The sequence below is a fragment of the Hemitrygon akajei genome, chromosome 16, assembly GCF_048418815.1.
Source record: "Hemitrygon akajei chromosome 16, sHemAka1.3, whole genome shotgun sequence".
NCBI lineage: Eukaryota > Metazoa > Chordata > Chondrichthyes > Myliobatiformes > Dasyatidae > Hemitrygon > Hemitrygon akajei.
This window is the reverse complement of record NC_133139.1, coordinates 88599655-88627166: the sequence shown is the minus strand read 5'-3', so window position 1 is coordinate 88627166 and position 27512 is coordinate 88599655. Positions and strand designations below refer to the sequence as shown.

The window sequence follows — 27512 nt, the reverse complement described above, 5'->3', positions numbered from 1 at the left end:
GGTGGTTGTTAGGGTGTATTCTGGAGTTAGGGTATATAACAAATATTAAGTTCAGCAGCAGCCCTTCTTTAGATTTGAATGTGGATTGCAAATGGAATTTAAAACGCAGCTCAGGGCAATGGGTTTCCTGGAGCTGCGGGATGGGGGTCAATCACAAACAAAGCAACTCTCCACTTAGACCGCAGTTGCCTGCATATGCATGAATGCAGCCTAGTGTCAGAGGGGATTAACATTGATTTTGGGTGTCTGGAGTCTGGGTGCAAAGAAGTTGTTTGAAAACTATATGTAATTCAAAGGAAGCATTGTAGATGCGTTGTAACTATAGATTTGTCCTGCTGTTTACTTTGATCTCGAGCATATTAAAAATGTCATGCAACATTGGGTTGAGCGGGTCTCTTTTTCCAAGAGTGTCATGTAATATTGGGTCGAGCAATGATTCCACCAAATCACCAACAGTATGCCTGTCAAAGATATAGTGGAGAGGGAATCAGCAATTAGCTCATTATTGTCGCAAGTACCAAGATACAGTGAAACATTTTAGTTTGCATGCCATCCAAACAGATCATTCCATGCCTAAATACATCAAGATTAAGTACAAAAGGATTCTGATAATAGAATGCAGAATTTAAAGATACCGTAGGGAAATGTATCTTATAAAGAAAAACAGTTTCTTCTGGGACAGAAGTGGGTTAGTGCACATAGGGAAGTCTTTATGCAGGGAGAGTCAGTGACCACCCATCCCACTGCTCTTGATCTCTGCTGCAAGGTAAATGTACGGGTGCAGGAACTGCAGACACAGAACTGGAACGGTGTCAGAATCAACACCTGTGGAAGAAGAGCAGCCATGAATGGCAGAGCGGGCTTGAGAGAGCAGATAACATATCCCTGTTCTATTTTTGTATATTCTTGTTGTGTTCAGTCATGGATGAAGTGTGCCCACTCACTCAAAAGGCTGGTGAGTGACCTGAGAGCATTTACAGCCCCCAACTCTAAGGGTTTAGGGAAGTTGACAATTAATACCCACGTCCCATCCTCTGAACCCCTGTCCATAGGTTCTGCCTCTTTCTGTTTCCTTCAAACCATCTGTGATATGATTGTAAACAAAGTCAATGACATTTAATAGCATAGAACCTTTTGGACAAAGCCTTGCCTCTGGGGCACCGCGGGCCGCGTGGCCTTGCCGCTGAGGTACCGCGGGTTGCATGGCCTTGCCGCTGAGGTACCGCGGGCCGCGTGGCCTTGCCTCTGGGGTACCGCGGGTTACATGGCCTTGCCTCTGAGGTACCGCGGGCCGCGTGACCTTGCCTCTAGGGCACTGCGGGCCGCGTGGCCTTGCCTCTGAGGTACCGCGGGTTGCGTGGCCTTGCCTCTAGGGCACTGCGGGCCGCGTGGCCTTGCCTCTGAGGTACCGCGGGTTGCGTGGCCTTGCCTCTGGGGCACTGCGGGCCGCGTGGCCTTGCCGCTGGGGTACCACTTTGGACTCCATGTTACCTTTTAAAGTAAGTTTGTAATTAAATTTTCCCAATCAGTAAGCTGAGTGAAACGCAGGCTCATTTAAGGAGTGGTCAGAACCTTTAAACATCGGCCTGTTCTGCCTTATCTCAGGTGTCAGCATGGACAACGTATTGGGTTGCACTCTGTGACTACCAGCTGGTCTACTATGGAGCCAAGAGCTTAAAGTCCACTGAAAGAAAACAGGTCAGTGCCGTTGGAAGAGAGACTTGCCTTCTCAAACTCATCTTAGAAAAATGAGTTGTTGTTCATGACCTGCATGAGGAAGTTACTGGTTACCTGGGTTGATGGACCTTACTGTCCAGTGATACCGAGGAACAGGAAGAAGCTACTCAGCCCCTCGATTGTGACCCACTATCCGGTTGGATCATGCCTGCTTCATTCCTCTGCCTTGCACCATGCGTCTTGGAAATTTTACTCATAAAGATCCCTCCATCGTGCTGAACATGATTTTCCCCTGATCCCCAGAATACTGTGAATTCCAGATTTCTTTCACCCTTCATTTTGCAATTCCCATTCTGAGTGCTTCAGGTGCTTTTGTTTACAAGAAGTAGTTTCTTTTCATTCACATCTTCAATTTAAATACTTTGATCACAGCGAATTTCCACTGCCATTTAGGGAATAAATGAGGTTAAAGAGGCCTGGACGTTAATCCAGGGGCAACCCCCAATCCCATCACATCTGGTGGGTTTACATTTCTTTAAAATAAAACAAAATTAATCAACTGACCCTGCAGGTAGTTGATGCAGTCTGACCAAAATAATAAACTATTTCAGTAAATGCATGTATATAAGTTGTTTTTGTTAAGTTTGACACCCAATAAAGAATTTCTTTAAATTCACAGGAATGTTGTGAATGAACATTGAGATTTTTTTGCTCAGGGAATATGTGCATTGTTGGAAGTTATTACCTGTCCTGTATTGACTTTGATAATGAGCTTTGAACTGCTTGTTTGAACTATTGTAACATGCATATGATGGTACTTTTGGGGTGGTTTTGGGATTTAAACCCAGCAACAATGAAGGTAAAGCAGTAAATTTCAAATAAGGATGATGTTCGGGAAGGGACAACCAGAAATGGTCACATTCTTTTGGCCGTGTCCTTTGAATGAAGCTTTCTAGCTAGGGAGGCGCTGTTGAAGGGTCAGCAAAGATCTGAACTGCTTCCTGCATGTGTACCACAGGAGGCTATTCAGTCCGTTGTATCCCTGCAAATTGACAGCGACCTCTTCAGAATAATCCTACTTCCCAGCCCTTTGTCCTTTGTGTTTCAGATTACAGTTCATTAAGGGTTAGATGTTTCTGCCTCTACCTTGTTCAAGCCTCCACCACCCTTGAGTGGGGGGAAAAACAGTTTTTACTACCTCCCCATTAATTCATTGACCGATGATCTTAAACTTATGTCCCTTAATTACACTGGCTTCTCATAATTTTAAATGCCACAGTCAAATCTCCCATCTACTCTGTTCCAAAATAAACAGCCCCAATTTAGCTGGTCTCTTGACCTTTCTAACCCTGGCAGCTCACTCGTAAATCTTTGCACTGATGGTACCACATCTTTCCAACAGTGTGGTGTTGGGAGCTGTAATGAGTATCCTCGCTGTCATCACAAGCAGGTCCAATATGTCTTCCTTGCTCTTGGCAAATAAAGTCAAATAACTTGAACTGCCTCCTAACCACACACTGTCAAGCTTCCCGAGATCCCTCAGTTCCTGCAATTCTCTGATCCTACTTTTCCCTTGTGTTTTCCCTTTCCCAAATGCATTGGGTTCATCTCCCTTTTGCTGTGTCTGGCTGTTCAAGTTTAATTGTCATTCAACCATCCTGTACATAACGGAGCCAAACGAAACACCGTCTTTCCAGGGCAAAACCCATTGCCAACAGTCACACACAGCACAGGACACGTAGAATATAGTAAGTAAGCATACAGTCACTCAAAAATATATATGTGGGTGGTGGGTGGGAAAAGAGCAGAGGTTAGAGTTTGAAGCACCAGAAAGATTTTATTTAATTCAGCCCAAAGTGAAGGCACCTTAAACTATTCTTAATTATTGAATTTATCTACTGATGTTGTGGGACAGTTTAAGTCGAGTTACTGCAAGAGGTTGTCGATTGTGGGTTGGATACCTGTCCTGATTGAAGATCCAGAGAGCGAGGACATGTTTCAGCTCACGGACCCTGAACACGGTGAGTCATAGCTACCTTCATTTCCTGTTTAAACCTGGATCCTGTTTCTTTATCGGTGCAAAGGGTAGTTCTTGGTGCTGAGTTTTTCATCCATTCAATCCGACCCTTCTCGTCTTACTTCAAATCCAGCATAGAACCCTTAGTAGGTTTCAGAATCAGGTTTAATATCACCGGCGTATGTTGCGAAATTGGTTAACTTCGCAGCAGCAGCACAATGCAATACATAATAATGAAATAACTGGATTACAGTAGGTATCTATATTTTTAAATTTGAATAAGTGGTGCATTCCACGCTTGATCCACCCTCTAAGTCTCTTACTCCTTAACTTAAATCTGTGTCCTTGGGTTACTGCATTGTATCTCTCTATGACCAAGTTTAAAACCATGATGAAGGGTTTCGGCCCGAAATGTCATCACTACCTCCTCTCATAGGTGCTGTCTGGCCTGCTGAGTTCTGCCAGCATTTTGTGTTTTTATTAAAACCAGACATAATGGTTTTTTAGGCCTGTTTTGATTATCATACTTTATCTAATATTTTCTCTGCAACTGTGAAGGCCAGAGGGGAAATAAATACTCTTCCCCACACATTCATCTCACACCCCCCAAAAAAGATAATGAATGGATGGCATGATGTTATCCACCATCCCTTCAAACAACGTAGGTGACAGCAGGGCTTCACTTCATGATGAACCCAATGCCTTCTGTGCTCGCTTTGACCGTAAAAACATGGAGGAGCCATTGCAAACTCCCACAGCCCCCAAGGATCCTGTGGTTTCAGTCTCTGAGGCTGACATGCGAGCAGCCTTCAGGAGAGAGAACCCACAAAATGCATCCGGCCCAGACAGGGTACCTGGCCGAGTCCTAAAGACCTGTGCTGATCAACCGTCTGGAGTGTTCACTGAGATCTTTAACCTCTCGCTTGGGTGGTCTGAGGTACCATCTGCTGAAACAGGCTTCATTTGTACTGGTACCCAAGAGGAGTGTGGTGACCTGCCTTGATGACTATCACCCAGTTGCACTTGCATCCCCAGTGATGGCATTTTGAGAGGTTGGTGATTAAACAGATCAATCCCTACCCGAGAAGTGACTTGGAGCTGCTCCAGTTTGCCCAGCAGAGCAACAGGTCCACAGCAGATGCCATTTCATTGGCTCTTCACTCGACCCTGGAACACCTGGACAGCAAAGATGCAGACATCAGGATGGTCTTTATCAACTACAGCTCAGCATTCAATGCTGCCTGAGTCTGAGACCTCCGTCAGTCCGGGTTGACCATGGATATTGCATCCTGGTTGCCTAGATACATGATTCTGAGCAGTATGATATGGAGAGTGAGCTGTTGCCCGTGTAGCAAGCTCCCCCTCTCCACGCATCTGATGAACCCAAAGGAATGGTGGAGACTGATACAGTTCGGCACCAGCAGCTTCACAGGAATTGCCAGTCAACATTGAACTCAATGAAGGACTGCTTAGGGACTCCAGCTCTGTACTTTTCCCTCCCCATGAGTGGGTGTAGCTGCAAGGCAGCGGAAATTTGAGATCAGAGTTTTCCTTCTCCTTAATGAGCTGCCAATCATGGTTGACAAGCCCCATCTGCCCAAAGTGACTGGTTTTAAGGTGCCAGTGACCAGCCTTTGCCCCTTCTCCTGTCAGCAGAAACGGTTCCGCCGGGCTTAGTAGCTAAGCCATACACGAAGGCCCGGAGCTGGTCTTGGTTTTCAGAGGCTCTTTGAGGCGCATGCCACTGGGAGCATTTAATAGGCAATGAGAGTTTGCTCCCATTATCGCTCCCAGCTATAACAACTTTAAGAACACTTCAATACTGTCATCCCCTCAAAGGTAATCAATAAGCTCTGAGACCTCGGCTTCAGTACCTGCTTGTGCAATTGGATCCTTGATTTCCCCTCTTGTGGACTTGATTCATTTCACTCTGGCAACAATATTTCCTCCACGATCTCCACCAGCACAGGTGCCCCACAGAGCTCTCTGCTCTACTTGTCACTGTGTGTAGTAAGCACAGCTCCAATGCCGTATTCAAGTTTGCTGACGACACCATTGTCACACACCAAATCAAACGTGGTGATGAATCAGCATATAAAAGGGAGGTTGAAAATCTGACTGAAGGGTTCCATAACAACAACCCCTTACTCAAAGTCAGCAAGACGAAGGAACTGATTATAGACTTCCAGGAGAGGGAAACCAGAAATCCGTAAGTGGATCGGAGTTGAAGAAGATCAGCAACTTTAAATTCCTCGGTATTATCATCTCAGAGGACCTGTCCTGGGCCCAGCACACAAGTGCAATTACAATGAAAGCACAGCAGCACCTCTTTTTAGGAGTTTCCCGACATTCGGCGTGACTTCTAAAACTTTGACAAACTTCTACAGATATGTAATAGAGAGTACATTGGTTGCATCACAGCCTTGTATGGAAACACCAAGGCCCTTGATGGGAAAATCATACAAAAAATAGTGGATATGGCCCAGTCCATCAGGGGTAAAGTCCTCCCCATCATTGAGCACATCTACATGAAACATTCACAGGAAAGCAGCACCCATCATCAGGGCCCACACTACACAGGACATGCTCCCTTCTCACTGCTGCCATCAGGAAGAAGGTACAGGAGCCTCAGGATTATCACCAGCAAGTTCAGGAACAGTTATTACCCCCCAACCAAAGGGGATGACTTCACTCAACTTCACTTGCCCCATCGTTGAAACATTCCCACATCCTGTGGACACACTGTCAAGAACTCTTCATCTCATGTCCTCGATATTCATTGCTTATTTATTCATTATTAGTTTTTTTTTTGTATTTGCAGTTTGTTGTCTTTTGCACACTGGTTGAATGCTCAAGTTGGTGCAGTCTTTCATGGATTCTGTTTTGGTGATCATTCTATAAATTTATTAAGTATGCCTGCAAGACACTGAATCTCAGGGTCATGTATGGTGACATATAAGTACTTTGATAATAAATTTACTTTGAACTTGTAAATTTCTACCAAAATGCATGACCATAATCTATGTTATCTGCCTCCTCTTTGCCCATTCTCCTGATCTATCCAATCCTTCTGCAGGCTCCCTGCTTCCCCAACACCACCTGCCCCTCCACCTACTTTGTATCATCTGCAAATTTGACTGTACAAAGCAGTATTAAAGTTTGTTTAGCAACACACACACAAAATGCTGGAGGAACTCAGCAGGTCAGCTGCATCTAAGGAGATGAATAAACCGTCTATGTTTTGGGCTGAGACCCTTCCTCAGGACTGAGAAAGAAGGGGAACGGCACCAGAATGGAAAGGGTGGGGGGGGGGGGGGAATGGCTAGAAGGTGATAAGTGAAGCCAGAATGGTGGGAAAGATAAAGGGCTGGGGAGGAAGAAAGCTGATGGGAGAGGAGAGTGGACTATAGGAGAAAGCGAAGGAGGGGGAGATTCAGAGGTTGATAGGCAGGTGAGGAGAGGTAAGAGACCAGAGTGGGGAATAGAAGAAGAAGAAGGGAGGGGGAGGAAAATTCGTACCATCGGGTTGGAGGGTACCCCAGATGGAATATAAGGTGTTGTTCCACAACCCTGAGGATAGCCTCCTCTTGACACGAGGTGGCCGTAGACCGACGTATTAGAACAAGAATAGGAATTGGAGTTAAAATGTTTGGCCACCAGGAACTTCCATTGTGGTGGATAGAGTGGAGATGCTTTACAAAGTGCTCCCCCGATTTATGACGGGCCTCACCAATGTAGAGTCAGGAGCACTGGGCACAATAGAGCTGGTTAGTTTTTATCACCATTGCAGTTACCCGTTTTGCAAATTACTGATGCTCTTCCTTGTGTTGTGTAATTGTGGTTCAACGCTGCCCTGAGCTTCCTTCTGTTTCCAAAGCAGAGAATTCCTACAAGTTCCTGGCCGGCAGCAGAATGAACGCCATGCTGTGGTTCAAGCATCTGAGCAGAGCGTGCAAGACCAACTGGAGACAGGCAAGTACATCCCAATCAAAGTCTGTTGGGTTACCTCTGGTCCCAAAGATTAAATTCAAGCTTTGAATGTGCAGGAACTACAGCCGCTAAGTGTTGTTTAATTAAATACTTTTTAGGACATTAAACTGAGTAGGCGGTGGAATTGTCAGTGAGGGGACACTTTGGGGTCCATGACTATTATTCTGCATGTTTTAAGGTAGTTTGGAAAGAGAATAAGGCTGGTCCTCAAACTGAAACGGAGGGAAGGCTGATTTCACTATCAGCTGTGGGTAGATGCTAGAAGGTACAATGTCAGCTCAGAAGGAGAAATCTTTTAAGAGATTTAATTAAAGTTTGGGACCAGCATCTTGCATAACTACGTAAGGCAAAAATGCCAAGATGAGGGAACCTTGGATGCTAAAGGATATTGAAGGTTTAGTCAGGGGTAAAAAGGAAGCATAGAGCAGTTATTGGCAAATGGAATCAAGGGTGTTTGTTAAGGAATGAAGGATGTGTAAGAGAGAGCAAGACAAAGGTTAAGAGGACAAAATAAAAACCACATCAATTATCCTTGGTTGAGAATAATAGGTGAAGAAGAATCTCAAGACTTTATATCAAGAGCAAGAGAGTAGGCAGGGAAAGAGTGGGTCCCATTGGGAATCAAAGGGTTAATCTATGTGTGGAGCTGGGTGATGTGGATGAGGTCCAAAATGAGTCCTTCTCATCTGTATTCACCAAAGAGAAGGATGCGAGTTCAAGGAAGGGTATATGACTAATCGAGGAGAAGGTGTTATAAATCATGGGATACCTGAGGCTTGATTAACCCACGGCCCATTGAGATGTATCTCAAGTTGCTATGTTTATAGCTTTGTTCACTACAACTGAGGTATGAGAAGGACAACCAATGTTATTAAAGAGGATAAGATACCAGAGGTGAGCCATATAATTTTATGCCAGTAAACATTAATGCTATCTAAATTATTGGAGAAAAGCCCAAGAGGATTTGGCAGGTAGGGGCTTATCACGAACTTTTAACATAGCTTTAAGGCAGAAATCTTTCCTCACTAATCTGCATTTCTAAGGAGGTCACTAAGACTGAAAGCAGGGAGATGTACAATATCTGTACGGACTTTAGTAAGGCAATCAAAGGCCTGCATGCTCGGCTGGCTGTGACTGTGAACGAAGTCACCAGAGGGACACAGCTGATGATAGGAAAGCCTCTATTTGGGGCACACACTAGCTGACAGCCTTTGGATCACTCCAGAGAGAGGCTTCCTGATCCAATATTATATGCTAAAGAGGAAAGGTAACAGGACATTTTCTATAGTTACAATGCTGCTTTTGAGTTGCAAGTGATGCTTCAAGTGTCTGGATCTTCCCACCAATGCACCTAAAAATGAGTGTTAGTTACCGTTGACTCAGAGCCGTATTCATGTTTGTGCAGAATCTTGGGTCAATGGGTGTCGATTGCATTCATGCATATGCTGATATATCAGTCAATTGGGTGTTTCCTGGTCTACAATTTACTCTAAACTGCAGCTTCAGGAAGACTATTGTTGCATTTTACATTCAATCTACAATCTATGGGATTTCTTTGTTTCATGGATGTCTGTGAAGAGGATGAATTTCAGATTTCATACTCTGATATTACATGTATCTTTGTACTTTGCACCTTTTTAAATATAGTTTAGGAAATGTGAAGTTAACTTCAGTAAGAACAATGGTAAAACAGTATATGAATAGGAAGACTATAGAAAGCTGCAACGTAAAGGTACATAATACACAGAAAGCTACCGTAAAGTGCAAGTTGGTAATTGGCAAAGCTAATGGAATGTTGGGTTGTATCTCAAGTGGGTTAGACTGTAAATGTAGGGAGTGGGAGGCCTTACCACAACTGTACAATTAACTAGTGAGACCATGTCTAGAATAGTACGGAAAGTTTAATCAGAATCCAGTTTAATATCACCAGTATATATCATGGAATTGGTTAACTTTGTGGCAGCAGCACAATGCAATACCTGATAATAGAGGGAAAATGAATTCCAGTGAGGATTTCTATTACATAGTTAAGTAAGTAGTGCAAAAATTAGAAAAAAAAAGTAGTGAGGAGTGTTCGAGGGTTCAATGTCCATTCGGAAATCAGATGGCAGAGGGGAAGAAGCTGTTCCTGAATCATTGCGTGTGTGCCTTCAGGCTCCTGTACCTCCTCTCTGGTGATAACAATGAGAAGAGGGCATGCCCTGGGTGATGGGCGTGCTTAATGATGGACGCTGCCTTTCTGAGGCATTGCTCCTTGACAATGTCCTGGATACTACAGCGGCTAGTGCCCATGATGGAGATGACTAATTTTACAACTTTCTGCAGCTTACTTCGATCCTGTACAGCAGTGCTCCCCCCCCCCCCCCCATTCCAGTTGATGATGCTGCCAGTTAGACTGCATTCCATGGTTCAAATGTAGAAATTTGAGAGTGTTTTTCCTTAAACTCCGAATGAAATATAGTTGGCATCTTGCCTCCTTTATAGCCAGCTGCATCAATGTGTTGGGTCCAGGTTAGGTCCTCAGAGGCAATGACACCCAGGAACTTGAAGTTGCTCACTCTTTCCACAGGAAGGATGTATTATTGTTGTAGGCATTTCAGAGAAGGTTCACTGAGAGGGATGAAGGAGTTGTCTTGCAAGGAAAGTTGAGAGTTGATCATATTGAAACAAAAGATTCTTCATAACTTGATGAAGTAAATGCTGGGGAAGATGTTTCCCTCATAGGGGTATTAAGGACCTGAGGGAATAGCCTCAGAATGAAGGGGTCTGTGTTTATAACAAAGATCAGGACTGGCTTCTGAAGTTTGAGGGGCTTTATAACTCTTTACTTCAAAGCTATGAAGGCTCAATCCTTGAGTACATTCAAAGCTGAGATCATTAATCAGTAGGAAGGGAGTCTGTGGCTAATGGACAAAAGTTGGATCAGCCATGATCATATAGAATTACAGAGCAGGCTCAATGGGCTGAATGGCCTATACCCAATCCTCTTTCTCATGACTTTACTATTTTTTTTGTTGCAGCTTCCCACAAACCTGATGTCTTTTGAATGAGGTCAGGAAGACCGGAGGGAGAGATGGAGATTGTTTTGCAGTTAACAGACTTAAATAGAGGGTGTCTGTTCGATGTGCAAGTGTGCTAATGATATCTTCTGCCCGCATGGGTTTATCAGCCTGTCAGATCTTCATTTGTGGAGCACAACCAGAGACTGCAGTGACAGTGATGTTTCAAGCAGAGCAGAATAAGGTAAAACTGTCCAAGTCTGACGAAGTGCTGATGGAAGATACTGGCCAGCGGCAACTCATTGGACGTGCCTTCTGACTTTGTGTATGGCTGGAAGAAGTGTTTACCAATCCCTTCGGGGACTTTGAAGATATTTTGCAGTCTTTGGAACTTTGCCACTGCATTGAGGATTTCCTGTTGATAATCCTTACTCATTTGTGGCTCGAATCCGTGTTGCACAAATGGTTTAAATGTGGGCACGCTGGGGTAACTTCGCTCTCATCTTTAAAGTAAAATTATTTTGACCTTTTCTCCAACCTTGAGTTGCTCGAAGGCAACGCAACGTGCCCTTGAGCCTCAGTCATAACGCTGCTGCTGTGTGCTTGGAGAATGTCGATGTTACCGAGTCGCCTTCCGCCCTGTTACCGTTCAAACAGTGGAACACCTCGGACTGGGAATACTTATCAGGAATCCCAGAACAGTGAGCCGAAGATTAACATCTCCTGTCAGCACTTTACAAGTCTTGGCTGTCCTGGGCATTGACAAACTAGATCTACTAAATCTTGAAACACAGCAGCTGATTGTGCATCTGTAAAAGCACCTTGGAAAGAGTACTGTGCAAAGTTTTAAAAAAAACTTTTAGCATGGTAGTAAAACAGAAGAATTACTTTTTGCATAAAGCACTGGTAGAAAGGCTCAAAACAACAAAGTCCTTGATGCTTTTTTAAAATGCAGTTTTAATACTTTTAACTCTTGTTTTTACCCCAGTAAAAGGGCTGCAGTGAGCTCTCCAGTTTGTTTGATGACTCTGTTGCTGCTAAACGTGAACGGGCTCCCACTGTCCATTGTTTGTGAGCCTCGAGGTTCCTTCTTACACCAAATAACCAGAGGTACAAGCCTGTAATATCCCTGTCTGAAATATATTAAGTGGGTGGGGTGTGAGAAGGTAATTTTTCAGCTACAAACCCAGGCTACAATCTTTCTGCCTCAGGGCTTCAAAATTCCAACTGGCATGTTACTGCCAAGCAAATCCTACTTTAGCCACAACTCCCTGAATATGAATTCCACCTCAGCCGCCCACGGCTGATTTTGTTAGTTGCTGTTGTTATACACGAGATTGAATCCAGATGTTTTAACAGGTCTCACGCTGACCCCTGCTGTAGCATCGCAGAGCCCAGTGTCAGAGCACAAGGAAACATTGTGAGGTCCACACAAATCTGGTGTTTCCTCTGTTGGTGAGTCATAGTTGCTAACTCTGGTCGGGCATACCTCTTGGAGATTTTTTTTTTAATTGCATGACCTTCCTACTGGGAGAAGCCATGCTTTGTCTCCTCACCCAGTCCTGTCGTTACTCACCTAATAAGCTCTACCACTTATTGGAGAGCGAGTTCCCTTTCATTATACACATGTCTGCTAGCACCCATCTTTCCCCAATAGAATATAGAACATAGAAAACTAAATGAAAATAGGTGCTATACCCCAGTGATTTATTTGGCAGTTAAGTTTTAGAAATTCCCTTTGGTTACTGGGGAGATGACCTCTGCTGCATTTGGTTACTGGGGAGATGACCTCTGCTGCATTTGGTTACTGGGGAGATGACCTCTGCTACATTTGGTTTAACTTTTCTAGGTTGCATCCTTTGCCCAGGAGAAGGTTTGGCGGGTGTGCCCACGCTTATGGGTGTCAGTCCCGCACTGGCTGTGTGGCACGTTTTAATTCCGTGTGAAGCCTTGGTGTTTTTTCTACAATACTGTCCAGATGAGATGCTGTCCAATATTCATCACTTTGTAAATTCACTCATCCCGCACCACTCACTGTGCTCTTCCCACATCCTAACCTCCTCACGACATGTATGTGGCACCACTGTACTGCTTGTGGTGAAGGAGACGCAGCTTTTAATGGGGAACTGATTTTATTCAGTGTATTGCTGTGCACTTAAAGGATGCCATTGGAAAGTGGTAATTTATTTGAATCTCTTCAAATTGCCTGACCTGTTTCTACAGTCCATATCTTGCCCTGTTCAATATTATTTTAGTTATGTCCCTCTCAGATGGGGGGCTACTCACTATCTGCTGACTGTAATGGGCATGACACATATTTTTGATCTCTTATCGCAACATAATGTTGAATACTACTGCACAGGTGACAAAAATCAGTGCGTCTCAGTGTCCGATTCCAGCTTGGTTCCCGTTCCCCCTCTCCCACAGCCACCTCTGTAATCCCCAAATTAAGGAATTTCCACCCAGAAGAAAAACTGGATCCAAACCTCTGTGGCAGTAGTGGAGTATGAATTGGGGATGATCGTGCTTGTGGGGTAATTGGTTTTTGTGTGCAGGCGGGGTGTTGATAACTGAGTATGTTTGCTTGGAATGTGAATTTGTGTGGGATCCCCACCACCGCCAGTTCACAGGGAATGTACAGATACTGACCTACTGACATCTGTGAATCCGGTCACTGCTAGACCGGAAGGAATGAGGGAGTCTAAATATTCCCAGCTCCTCAGTTAGATTGGTTCATCAGACCTGCAGGGAATGTGGGAGTTTCGTCCTGCAGAGGAGTTGCACTGGTTAAAACTGTACAAATACCAGCAGGGTCTCAGATAAAGGTGATGCAGAACTTAATCTGACAGCCTTTTTTAGATTTTAGTTTTAATAAGTCGCAGAATAAAAATGCAATAATATTTATTACCTTGTCTCTTATCGCAATAAAATTAATAATGTATTCTCATTTGTCTTTAACATGTATCAGTAATTATTAATACGTGATTTTTTAAATAAAAAATAAATCTGTGATGGAATCTTACATTTGACTCTTATTATTTCTAATGGAATGTCCTCTGCTTTGTTCCTGTGCCCCGCCATTTCAGTGGGTAAACTCATGACCTACTCTAAACAGAGGTGCACATACAGACGCAAACTCATGACAGTTAGGCAGAGTACAGAGACAGCCCTTCCAGCTCTTTGAGCTGTGCTGCCAAGCAAGTCCTGATAAACCAGTAATCCTAGCCTACTGACAGGACAGTTCACAATGACTAATTAACCTACCCTGTACATCTTTGGACCGTGGGAGGAAACCAGAGCGCCTGGAAGAAACCCATGTGGACTCGGAGAGAATACAGACTCCTACAGGCAGTGGCAGGAATTGAACCTGGGTCGCTGGTACTGTAAAATAAAAAATACTAACAACTACGCCACCATTATGCCCTGCAGTTTCTACAATACTGTAATTTTATCTCCTGCAGGCCTGTTTTCCCTTGACTGGCGGCACGACAGACCGGGGGGGCGGGGTGGTGCTGCATAGCCTCAGTTGTAGCGAAGACTAGGTCTCATGTTGTGGGCTTGCCTGCTGCAGCATCATGTACTTATTTAGTTTTTATTATTTATGTATTTTCTCCGTGACTCAATGTGTGCTCACTGTTTTGAACGTGATGCGTAAGTTTTGTAGCTTTGGCCCCAGAGGAACAATGTTTCATTTGGCTGTATTCATGTGTGGTTGAATGATAATTAAACTGGATTTTGATTTGATCTCCATGGAAATGCAAGAGACAGATGATATTGGAATGTGATGCAAGAAACAAAATCAGACTGATGGAGGAGCCCAGAGAGTCAGGTAGCATCGGTGGGGTGGGGGGGATTGTCAACGTTGTGCTTCGAAGCGCTGTGCCAGGACCGTCTCCATTCTGTGCAGATCGGCTGCTGACTCTAGACCACTGCATCGCGGAGGAGCAATTGAACCACACGTGTCCTCAGTGAGTTCATTATGTCGAGTGCTATACCGTAGGCTCCACCCTACACTTCCCCGTGGTGAAATGAAGCAGCGTCTCTTGTGGGGCGTGGAAAAAGAGGGATTGGCTGCTAAGTGGGTTTCACATCCCCAGTGCTGTCTGTGTGGAGTTCATATTTGCAGTTTTTGCATAGCTTTCCTCTTCCTGGGGGTTAATCGGCAATGCCCAAGTACTTCAGCAGAGATGAATGTAGGAGAATCAGAGGAGAGTTGATGGATACATGAGAGAGAGAATGGGTTAGTGAGAAGTAAATGGGTGAATGGGATTGCTCCAGGAACCAGCATAGGCTTAATGGGCCAAATGGCCTTCTGTGTTATGAGAACTAGAGAGCGCCTGTGCTTATTCTGCAATCAATGTCATCACCAAAGCAGATTATCTAGCAATTATCCCTCACTCACTGCCATGTTTCCTGCATTACAAAAAAAGTTTCAACTGTTTGTAAGGTGTTAGTGGCCCACCATAAAGGGCATCTTCAGGAGGTGATGCCTCAAGAAGGTGGCATTCATCCCTAGGAACCGGCACTTATCTGGGACATGCCCTCTCCTCGTTACCACCACTGGAGAGAAGGCACAGGAGCCTGAGAATCCAGGCTCAGCATTTCAGAATCGAGCTTAATATCAACCGCATATATTGCAAAATTTGTTCAGGTTTCTGTACCTCCTCCCTGATGGCAGCAATAAGAACCTGGGTGATGGGGTGGGGGGGGGGGGGTGTCCTTAATGGTATGCCGTCTCTTTGAGGCACTGCTCCTTGAAGATGTCCTTGATACTATGGACTGAGGTTAGTGCCCATGATGGAGCTGACTAAGTTTACAATTTTCTGCAGCAAACTTCAATCCTGTGCAGACCCCCCTCCCCCCATTCCAGAAAGTGATGCTCTCCATGGTATGAGGGGTGATTGATAAGTTTGTGGCCGAAGGTGGAAGGAGTCAATTTTAGAAAACCTAGCATGTTTATTTTCCAACATAGTCCCCTCCTACATTTACACACACAGTCCAGCGGTCGTGGAGCATACGGATCTTGGACCTCCAGAAAGTGTCCACAGATGGGTGATTGATAAGTTCGTGGCCTACAGTAGAAGGAGATGAGTTTACAGCTTTCGTTACATGCAGGTCAACTCTTTGATAATGCAGAAAGTTTGAAGTTAATAACTCATCTCCTTCTACCCAAGGCCACGAACTTATCAATCACCCCTCGTACAGCAATAGAAATTTGCAAGTGTCTTTTAAGAACAGCCTCCTTTCTGCCATCAGACCTCTGAATGGGTCATGACACTACTTCGTTATTTCCTCTTTTGCGCCATTTATTCATGTTCATGTTGCTGCAAAACAATGAATTTCACACGTCAGTGACAATCACCCTGATTCTGCTAGGTACTGGAGAAGTCAAATAGCCAGTTACAATCAAATTCAGACCATGACACCCTCTTCTGGCACAGAATGGTAAACATCAGACATAAAATTCAACATCCAGCAGTAAAGGGGAACTGGCCATCGTCATTATGTGGCGTGTCGTATGATGGCCATGAATGTTCTTGGCAAATTTTTCTACAGAAGTAGCTTGCCATTGCCAACTTCTGGGCAGTGTCTTCACAAGAAAGATGACACCAGTGATTATCAATCCTCTTTAGAAACTCTCTGCCATCAGTGGTTGCATAACCTGGACTTGAGATACGCACCAGCTGCTCATACGACCATCCACCACCTTCCATGGCCTCGTGACTCTGACCGAGGGTCTAAGCAAGTCTACTCCTTGGTCAAGGGTGACCCACAGGCTGGCGGAGGGAAGGAGCATCTTACACCTCCTTTGGTAGAGATGTATCTCCACCCCGCCACCCTTGGGGAACTGGTAGATGTGGTTAGTTTGGATTTTAATGAGGCATTTGATGATGTACAAAGTATAAGGGCTGATAGGGTTGAGGAGATTATAATTGTGTTAGAGGGAGTTCTCCACATTGATACCTAGGACGAAGACATTCTCTTATGGGAAAAGTGAGCAGGTCGGGCCTGTAGAACTATAGGAGGGGATGGTATTGGAAGGAAGGGAGAAACTTGGGACAAATTACAGTCACTAGGACAGTGATCCTAGTAATTGCTGGAACTGCAGAGAAGTGCCTAGTTCCTGATGGATACATCAGTTTTACTTTCCTCTCAATTAAGGAAAGTTCTAATTATGGGAAAATAACAAACATAACTCCTTAATTCAAGAAATCCTGAAGCTACAGACCATAACTTAACATCTGTCATGGGGAAGATTACAGGTGGAATTCTGTGTTCAGTTCCGGTGCTGCCTGTAAGGAGTCGCTGTTTGTCCTCACCTTGGAATGAGTGGCTATTCTCTGGGTGCTCCAGTTACCTCCCACAGTCAAAGAGGTAATGGGTAGGTTAATTAGTCATTGTGAATTGTCTCATGATTGTCTCAGGTACCACCTCCTGTTATGTTTACCTGCACTGTGCTTTCTTTGTAACTGTAACACATTCTGCATTGAGTTTTGTTTACCCCTTCTGTACTAACTCAATGTCTGGACTGATCTGTCTGGGTGACACGCAAACGAAAGCTTTCCACTGTATCTTGGTCTGTGAGACAAAACCTTTCACTGCTTGTTTTCCAAAAATCCACCAACAACCTGCACTAGTGAAGGAGTGTGGGAAAAGTTGGAAATACGCAACAGGTCGGGCAGCATCTGTGTAAAGAAAACCAGATTTAATATTTTATGATCAGACCCTTTTTTTAATGAACTGCTTCTGCTTGTGGGGGGGGGGGGGTGGGGAGGCTCTGGAACCAGGATGTCCAGAATATGAATATAGTGAATGCCAAAATAAAGTTTAAGTTGTTAGAGGAGTCGAAAGTTCTGTGGAACTAGTGGGAACGTGGAGCTGACGCCAAGTTCACATCAACCATAATCTTGTTGAATGGGAAAACCGTGTCGCTGGGCCTCATGATTCCACCCTAATTTTTAATTTTATATTAATTTTATGCTCTTTGTGGGATCTTGGCATATTTTGGCTACTGCACTACAAAAATATATATATATATTAAAGTTCAAAATAATTCAGTGCCCGAGAACCGTTGTTGTAGGGGAGACAAGAGAAGGGAGCACTGGAAACGGAGCGGAACCTTATTCGGGAGCTGCGTGCGTTGCACCCGGAGCGCTGAGCGGGTGCGCTGGTGGACACGTGGTTTACTAATGGCGCTGCCCAGCAGCCGCGTGTGAGAAAGGGACAGACCAGAGTTTCGGGACCGGGAGAAACCGGAGTCACAAGATGGGGAAGCACAGCCGGGTGAGTGAGTAGGGAACAAGAACGCTGGGTCATCGGACCCACTGCGCCTAGCTGTCTACGTCGCTCCGTTCACGCCTGTCTTAAGTTCCACTATCGTATCTGCCTCCACTACTAGCAGCACTTCCCGAGCGCCCAGTATTCTGTAGAAACAAGAGGTACTGCAGATCCTGGAAATCTAGAGCAATGCACGCATTGTGCTGGAGAAGCTCAGGATGTCAGGCTGCATTTATAGACGGGAATAAACTCTCTACGTTTCGGACTGAAGGACCCAGCATTCTATCTATCTTTCTATAAATACTTGCCCTCCATATCTTCCTCTCACCATAAAACTATGTCCACTCGATTGGTGATTCCACAATGAGAAAAAGACTGCTTGTTCTAACTTCTCATCTTTTTTTCCAGTCTTGATGAAGGGTCTTGGCTCGAAATGTCGATTGTTTACTCTTTCCCATAGATGCTCCCTGGCCTGCTGAGTTCCTCTGGCATTTTTTGTGTGTTGCTGGGAAAAATACAGAATTTTCTTTTCCACTCGTAATTTTGTAAACTTTCAGTTCTTCCTTCAGTCTCCAGTGTACCAGAAAATGAAATATCTTTATTGTCATTGCATAGTACAATTTGTCATGCACCAATACAGCAAAAATGAGCTTGCAACTCTTGTACTCAATGCTATAAAACAACAAATAATTAAATAATAAATAAAATCAAGTAACCAGCCAGTACAAGCGATGTCCAGCAGTACAAAAGCGTAACTCAGATGCGTGGCAGCCATAAAACCAGTATTAAAAGTAGCAATATAACAAATTTATGGATGATGCTTGATCGACTGGTTCAGAGCAGTTATAGCTCTGGGGGAAAAGCTACTTTTCAGTCTGGAAGTGCGGGCATAGAAAATCTTATAACGTCTGCCAGATGGAAGAAGTTCAAACAGATGATTGCATGGGTGTGTATTGTCCTTACAGATGCTTGTAGCTTTCCTTAGGCAGCGTGAGCTGTAGGTGTCCTCCAGGGCTGGGAGCTGTGTCCCGATGATCATCTGTGCACTAGACACGACCCGCTGAAGTGCTTGCCTATCAGCTGCTATACAACTGAGATACCGCACAGAGATGCAGTATGTTAAGATGCTCTCTATGGTGCAGTGGTAAAAGGTCACCAGCATCTGTTCAGGTAGACCGGCTTTCTTCAGCGTCCTGAGGAAAAACAAGCGTTGCTGTGCTTTCTTAACTATTGTTGTGGTGTTAGTGGACCGTGTAAGGTCTTCTGAGATGTGTATTCCCAGAAACCTGAAACTGGACTCTCTCTCTACTATGTCTCCGTTAATGTAGACTGGAGCTTTCTCGTCATCCTGTGACTTTTCAAAGTTGATAATTAGCTCCTTAGTCTTTGCTGTATTAAGAGACAGGTTGTTCTCTGAGCACCAGCTCACTAAGTTCTGTCTCCGCTCTGTATATTGATTCGTCTCGGTTGGAGATCAGCCCGATCACTATTGTGTCGTCTGCAAATTTGATGATGGTATTGATGCCAAATGCAGATACACAGTCGTAAGTGAAGAGGGAGTAGAGTATGGGACAGTACACAACCTTGTGGTGTACCAGTGTTCAGGATAGTAGTGGAGGACAGGTGAGAGCCCAGTCTCTCTGCCTGTGAACGCTCTGACAAGAAATTCAGGACCCAGTTGCAGAGTGATGAGCTGAGGCCTAGCTGATGGAGTTTGGAGATGAGCTTGCTGGGAATGACAGTATTAAAAGCAGAGCTATAATCAACAAACAACATTCTCACATATGTGCCCTTTCCCTCCAGATGTGTCAGGACAGTGTGAAGAGCTAATGAGATGGCACCCTCTGCGGACCTGTTTGCTCCAAGTTTGTCCAACCTCTCTTTATTGTTACCATATTTTTGCTCTTCTCAAAGTGTTGATGCTCTATTTTTGTGTACATCCTGCTTAAGTATTTTCAGTGGTTTGTCCTTCATCACCTTCTGTAGGTGAGAATTCCACTGTTTTGTCGCCTTCTGAATGAAGGAATTACTTCTTGGTTGGATGTGTTCTGCCCTTTATTCTGAGAGACCGTGACCCATCTCCGTATGGACCCATTCAGGTGAAAAGTCCAGCATACCTAGCCATAGAAGAGCAAAAGACAAGCTGCTGGAGGAACTCATCGTATTGAGCATCATCTGAAATTCTACAATTTATTTTCTTTTTGCTCCTGATTCTGCATCTGTAGTCTCTTGTGTTCTAAAATAGCTAAAAGCTTCCTCATTATTCTGATCGTGCCATGGGATTTCTCACATAAGAGAGCAGGTGTGACCTCCTTTTAACGTCACATTCAAAACACAGCATCTCTGTCAGTACACCTGTGGAGAGCGGGGCTGGATTTTGTCCTCGATCTCTGGTTCTTGTCCCCCTGACTTAGAAGGTCAGGCCGCAGCCAACTGAACAACAGCTAATGCCTGATCCTGTGCTCTTCCAACATGGTGACAAGGACGGTGAACTACTTGCCCCTTCTCTCGCAGACTGAGATTTACTGCATTCTTGAGTAAAATGCAGCCCCAGATAAAATCCTGTCATCGGTGGAGAAAGCAGAGCTTTTAGAGAGAAGGCCCATCTGATGAAAGAAGTGTGATAGGACACTAGCCTCTGCTGAGTCTGGTCACGGTGATGTGAGTGATCGTAGGAGGCCATAGCTCGACTTCATCTGAAAGGCATGGGAAAGGAAAATGATCTAAATCTCCAGGTTCTGTTACATCGGAGACGCTGGACTACAGTGAAGTGTGTGACATAGTTAACAGTAGATCTGAGCATGTAAAGTAGGCCTGTGCATTTGGGAATTTTACATGGGAGAAATCAAAACTGAAGCCAAAAAAACTTTTCTTCGATCCTTAAACGTAAGCACTAAAGGGATGAAGGTCTCAGCTGAGAGTTTACATCTTTGAGGTTTTGGAGTTCAGATAGTCCAAGGAAGATTCAGAGGACTGGCTATCAAGTGAAGTGAAAATAGTTAGGTCTGTGTTCTTTGGAATTAGAAGAACGTGAGATGGTATTTTTCAAGTGTTTTAAGTTCCTAAGGGGGCACAACAGTTTAATGTCAAGATGTTTCCACTAATGGGAGATTGTTGAATTAAGTGATATAATTTCAAGGTTAACAGGGGAGGCTACTTAAAAATGTGGTATGCAAAATTTCTTTCTTGCAGAGATCATAACATGTAAGAGCACAATTAGGTCACTCAGTTGGCTGATTGATTAACCCTCTCAGCCCCACTCTCCTGCCTTCTTTTCATAACCTATAACCTATCAGCCTCCATTTTAAATATACCCAATGACTTGGCCTCCACAATTTGAATTTCACAGGTTTATCACCCCCTGGATAAAGAATTTCCTACTCATCTCTGTTCTAAAGGGAAATCCTTGCATTCTGAGGCCATGACCTCTGATCCTAGACTGCCCCACTATAGGAAACATCCTCTCCGCATCTACTCTATCTAGGCCTTTCAATATTTGATAGACTTCAATGAGATCTTATTCCCCCCCATTCTTCTAGACTCAAGTGAGTACAGGATCAGAGCCATCAAATGTTCCTCGTATGTTAACTTTATCATTCCCAGGATCATACTTGTGGAATCCTCTGGACCCTCTCCAATGCCAGCAGATCCTTTCTTCAATAAGGAGCCCAAAACTGCTCACAATGAAGAGGGTGGTGAATCTCTGGAATTGTCTGCTCATGTGAATTGCGTTTCTTTTTGAGGTTTTCATAACTCTAAAGCTCTTCACAATTAAATAATTTTGAAATATAAGACACTTGCACTGCTGATGTTGTAGTGATGGGTATGTTTAGTCCAGCTATCTTATTCTGAGGTGATAATTTGTTGCTGGTAAACACCAGCAATTGTTGAATGTTTTGATGACTGTAAATTTTACTTCACATCCTTCTGCAGACTAGGAACCAGAAGAAAGCTCGGGCAAATGCAATTCACCTTGCACAGGAGGAGTATGCCAGCGTCCCTCATTCCTTCGTGTTCAACCGGGGTCAGGTTGGACATAATGTGCTGCAGTTGATCAGAGATATGAGGCGGATGATGGAGCCTTACACTGCCCGCTCGCTGACGGTGAGTCTCACCCTGCTATACAGAGACTTCCTTGAGAAGCAACTAGATGCAAGCGTTTGAATGGGTAAGACAATAAGAAATGGGAGACAAGGGAGGCATGAAGGAAAATGTTCCTCAATCTTCACTTTCCTGCCTGATCCTGTTCCTTTTCCATGTGGGTGTCCAGGAAACAGGAGAGACTGCTTAGGCCTTTGAGGGATTTCCTCATTGACCTGAACAGTGAATTGTATTTCATTTCTAGCACTGAATTTTATTTCAGATTTCCAACATCAGCATTTTCTTATTTTGAAGTTGTCTCCTTCTGACTCAGGATTAGCAAATTTATTTATTTATCCAGATACAGTGTGGAATAGGCCATTCCGCCCCTTCGAGCAGTGCTGCCCGGAAACCCCCCAATTTAACCCTAGCCTAAACACGGAACAATTTATAATGACAAATCAACCTACCATTTGGTATGTGTACGGACTTGAACCCAGTTCTCCTGTAATATAAAGCACTTCGCTTCTGCTTTTTGGAGGGATTTTCATAAACAGTAACAAAGGAGAAAAGCAGAAAGATATGCTGATCTCCTTGTGTGTGGGTGGGCAGTAGAGGTATAGGATAGAAGGGAGATCAGGTCCCCTGGAGATGGTGGTTGAAGCCCTCAGCTTGAAAGGAAGTGGCCGACAACAAACTGTGAATTTCCCAAAGATTCTGGACAGTGAATTGGAATCACTGTTCCAGAAAGGAGGGAGCTGTACAACAATTAGCTTCATATCCTCCTCTCCCCACGACACTGAGGCTGTGAGACAGCCCCGGCTGCTGTGCTTCGTGTCTGCGAGCTTTGAGGTGATTTGCCCTGCTAACGTGATGAAATGAGCCCAAGGCTTGGGCGGACTCCAGGCTGCTCCGGGGATACGGGGCCGAGGACTTGAATTGGTTCGGAATGCTGTCGCTGGCTTCTATTGTTTTGTGTGATTTGTGTTTTTCTCTCTTTCTCTGCGCATTGGGTGTTGGTTTGTATTTTATTTAATTGGCTTCTTTCAGGTTTCTTGTTTTATGCCTGCCTGTAAACAGGCGAATCTCAAAGTTATATAATTTACACATTTTTTGATAATAAATTGTTACATACCCCGTAACTGGGTCACTTACCAGCAAAGATAGAGAGGTCCGTTGAAGTCTGATGGTACTATTTTTAACAGTATTTATTGATAAAAATACACAAAAATAATATCAATGCAAACATACAGATAATATACGTCGTCAATACTAAATCTAAAAGCGCGGGTATAATAATAATCAATAAGAAATAGCTCTATCGTTGTCTAGGGGATAATGAATTGTCCGATGGAAATATAGAAGTCACTCAAGTTCATGCAGGCTGCAGCCTTTGGTTGGAGAAAGACGGATTTTTAGAACTTGCCAGCTTTTCCTTTTTATGATGTCGATCCTTCGAAATTTCATTGGGGGTGGTTTCTTCTTTTAGCTAAAGCCGTTCTTCCGTGGTAAGACCCCAATCCCGGCAACGGGAAAGGACGCACGTGGTCCTTCCACTGGCTGTCACTATTACGCTGTCACAGGATTTCTAGCGTTTCTCCTGGTGCGTCTGAAGGGGTTGTTCCCCAGACCCTCTTTTATCCTTACGGGGTCTCAGATGTCAGTCAGGTTGGGATGATGCAATCCCTCAACCAGCCCCCTTTGGTCATTCCCTGAGGGCTTCACTGAATAGTACAGTACTCAATACACAATTCTGTCTCCAAGAGACAATGGCCGGTATCCGTGGCTTTGTCTTGCTGAGGGCAGGACACACATTCCAAACCCATGAGGATTCTCTCTCATTTCCTGGGTCCCCAGACTTGAATTAATAGCGATCTGGCGATTCTCAAAAAGGAGGGGGCTACTTTGTACCCCTCAGAGTTGTGGCACAGTCGTAACAAAATATACTTTTAATCTTTGAATTTTTTAAAAAATTTTTTATTAGTTTTTCAAAACATTTTACAAAATTAAAAACCCCAAATCCCAATGAGGAGCATTAATACAGAGCAAGGTTAAGCATACAATAACAATATGCTACAGAGGAAGAGAATTTAACAAAAAAGCACCTAGATTAAAGACAAGTGAGCTTAGTGTCCTCCCCAAACCCCACAACACAAGAAAAAAAAACAACTCCAGACCAACCACCACACAATATAGAGAGTATTAGTCCGGACAGTCAAACTCCCAGACTGTGAATACACTTAGTAACAGAGGATAATAATGCCTACTACCAGAAAAAAAGGGAGCTGAAAGCAAGGGACCGAAAAGAAAAAAAAACCCTAGTCAAGAGGAAGGTTATGAAAGTACTCGATAAAAGGCCCCCAGATCTTATGGAACTTTAAATCCGAATTGAGAACTGAATAATGAATTTTTTCGAGGTCCAAGCAGGCCATAATGTCGTTAAGCCATTGCGCATGAGTGGGCGGGGCAACATCTCTCCATCTAAGGAGGATCAAGCGTCTCGCCAGGAGAGAGGCAAAGGATAGTGTTCGGCATTTGGTCGGACCCAGACATAAATCTGTCTCGCCCCAAAAACCGAACAGAGCAATTAAGGGGTTAGGTTCTAGGTGCTGATTCAGAATACCCGATAGTGTAGTGAAGACATCTTTCCAGAATTTCTCCAAGCTAGGACAGAACCAGTACATATGGATGAGAGAGGCCACGCCCCTCTTGCATTTATCACAGAGCGGACTAATGCCAGGGTAGAATCGAGATAGTTTAGATTTAGACATATGGGCTCTATGAACAATCTTAAACTGTAAGAGACAATGGCGAGCACAAAGAGAGGTTGAGTTAACTGATTTGAGGACTGAGTCCCAGCTCTCCTCGGATAAGGAGATATTTAAATCCTGCTCCCAGGCCATTTTAATTTTATCCACAGGGGCCCGTCGTAAGGCTGCTAGTTTATCTTGGATAATTGAAATTAAACCTTTACCTAGTGGATTAATGGAAAGAAATAGGTCCATAGCATTTTTCGCAGGCATTTCAGGAAAGTTAGGAATTAAAGGAGCAGTAAAGTGTCGGATTTGGAGATATCTGAAAAAGTGAGCGTTAGGCAGGTTGAACTTAACAGAGAGCTGTTGAAAAGAAGCGAAGCGGTTATCAATGAAGAGATCTTCAAAATGTCTAATGCCCTTCCTGTACCAAACATGGAATGCTGAATCGAACGTAGTAGGTAAAAAAAGGTGATTATGTGCGACAGGGCTAGAAATGGAAAACCCCTGGAAACCATAGCATTTCCTGAACTGAGCCCATATACGCAAAGTGTTTCTAACCAGAGGATTAGCTATTGATCTGGGCAGACTGCTAGGGAGTGCAGAGCCAAGAAGTGCAAATATAGATAATTCTTTAGTGGAGCTCAACTCCATTGCCACCCAGTTAGGGCACTCAGGTTGACCGTGGAAGAAAGACCAGAAGGCAGCACAACGTTATATTAGCTGCCCAGTAATATAAGCGAAAGTTAGGTAAAGCCATGCCACCCTCTTTTTTAGATTTTTGGAGGCGGATTTTATTAATTCTAGAGCGCTTATTCTGCCACAGATATGACAAAATAATAGAGTCTAAGGAATCAAAAAAAGATTTAGGACTAAAAATTGGGATAGATTGAAATAAGTATAAGAATTTGGGGAGAACATACATTTTGACAACATTGATACGACCTACCAAGGACATAGATAGAGGTGACCATTGTACCAGACTCTGTTTTGTAGCATATGAAAGATTGACAAAGTTTTCACGAAAGAGATCTTTAAACTTCCTTGTGACTGTAATTCCAAGATAAGTAAATTGATTATGGACTACTTTAAAAGGGAGATCACGAAATATTAGTTCTTGTGCTTCTTTATTAATTGGGAAAAGTTCACTCTTATGTAAGTTGAGTTTATAGCCAGAGATCTGGCTCAACTGGTCAAGAAGTGAAAACATTAGAGGTAAGGATGTAGACGGATATGAGAGAAAGAGTAGTAGGTCATCAGCATAGAGAGAGACCTTATGCTCAACACCACCTCTCCAAATCCCGGTCAGTTCAGGACATTTTCGAAATGCTATCGCCAGAGGTTCTATAGCCAAATCAAAGAGAAAGGGACTTAAGGGGCATCCCTGACGGGTGCCACGTTTGAGATTGAATACTTGGGATTTCTGAAAGTTAGTTAGAACAGAAGCAGTAGGACACAGGTACAGCAATTGGATCCAAGAGATGAAACTTTGGCCGAGGTCAAATTTTTCTAAGACTGCAAAAAGGTAGTTCCACTCTATACGATCAAATGCTTTCTCCGCATCAAGGGAGATAACACATTCAGGAGTCCCAGTTGGAACTGAGTATAAAATATTAAATAGACGCCGAATGTTAAAAAAAGGGAGACGGTTTTTAATAAAGCCTGTTTGGTCATCAGAGATAATGGAGGGAATAACGGTTTCTAATCTATGAGCCAACACTTTAGCTAAGATCTTTACATCAACATTGAGCAGAGAGATCGGCCTGTACGAGGAACACTCTGTTGGGTCTTTGCCCTTTTTAAAAGAAGAATAATAGATGCCTCATTGAAAGAGGGTGGCAATTTGCCATAATTAAACAAGTCAGATAATACTGAAAGTAACTGAGGAGAAAGAAGTGAGGAGAATGATTTATAAAATTCCACAGGGAACCCATCAGGTCCAGGAGATTTCCCTGAGGACAGTGCAGAAATTGCAAAAGATATTTCTTCTAGTGATATAGGCGCATTAAGTTTGGCTTTGAAATCAGATGAAAGTGAGGGGATATTCAGATTCTGTAAAAATTGATCCACAGAGGTATTGTCATTCAGGGATTCAGAGGAATAAAGCCGAGAATAAAATTTTTTAAATGCGTCATTAATTTCTAAATGATCCGATGTAAAGTCTCCGTTCTCCTTCCGGATCTTTGTAATATGTTGTTTGGCTTTAGAACACCTCAGCTGATTGGCTAGGAATTTACCAGACTTATCCCCATGAATGTAAAAACGGCTCTTGCTTTCGAGAAGTTGGCGTTCGACAAGTTGAGTGGACAGAAGGTTAAATTTAGTTTGGAGTTCAACGCGCTTCTTGTATAATTCAGGGTTCTTAGTTTGGGCATATCATTGATCCACATCTTTAATCTGGTTAATGAGGTCTGCTCGATCTGCACGGGATCTTCTATTGAGATTTGCTGTGTAAGAGATTATTTGACCCCTCAGATATGCTTTCATGGCATCCCAGACAATCTGGGATGGCACTTCAGGTGATGTATTAGTGTTAAAATAGAAGGTTATCTGGTCTTTAATAAATTTTACGAAATCATCATCCGATAATAAAGTTGAGTCGAACTGCCAGTGTTTGTTCCTCTGAGGGAGACCGGGAAAGTTCAGAGAGAGGGTAATTGGGGCATGGTCAGAAATCAGTATACTCTGGTAGTCACAAGTGTGGGCAAATGGGATAAG

General features: G+C 43.8%; 2 protein-coding genes across 2 annotated transcripts in view; both read left to right on the top strand.

Moving 5' to 3' along the window:
• The window catches only part of LOC140739676 (ras-specific guanine nucleotide-releasing factor RalGPS2-like), a 127962-nt gene extending 114331 nt beyond the window's left edge, over nucleotides 1-13631 (top strand). Inside the window, exons 18-21 of the mRNA XM_073068048.1 lie at nucleotides 1606-1698; nucleotides 3593-3698; nucleotides 7575-7666; nucleotides 10705-13631. Of these exons, the coding sequence (XP_072924149.1) occupies nucleotides 1606-1698; nucleotides 3593-3698; nucleotides 7575-7666; nucleotides 10705-10734 (321 nt within the window). The 3' untranslated portion in view covers nucleotides 10735-13631. The remainder of the gene's footprint in view (nucleotides 1-1605; nucleotides 1699-3592; nucleotides 3699-7574; nucleotides 7667-10704) is intronic.
• A 4213-nt stretch (nucleotides 13632-17844) lies between these two features.
• LOC140739675 (uncharacterized) overlaps nucleotides 17845-27512 on the top strand; it is a 91544-nt gene continuing 81876 nt past the window's right edge. The window contains 2 exon segments of the mRNA XM_073068047.1: nucleotides 17845-17967; nucleotides 21895-22065. Of these exon segments, the coding sequence (XP_072924148.1) occupies nucleotides 17950-17967; nucleotides 21895-22065 (189 nt within the window). The 5' untranslated portion in view covers nucleotides 17845-17949.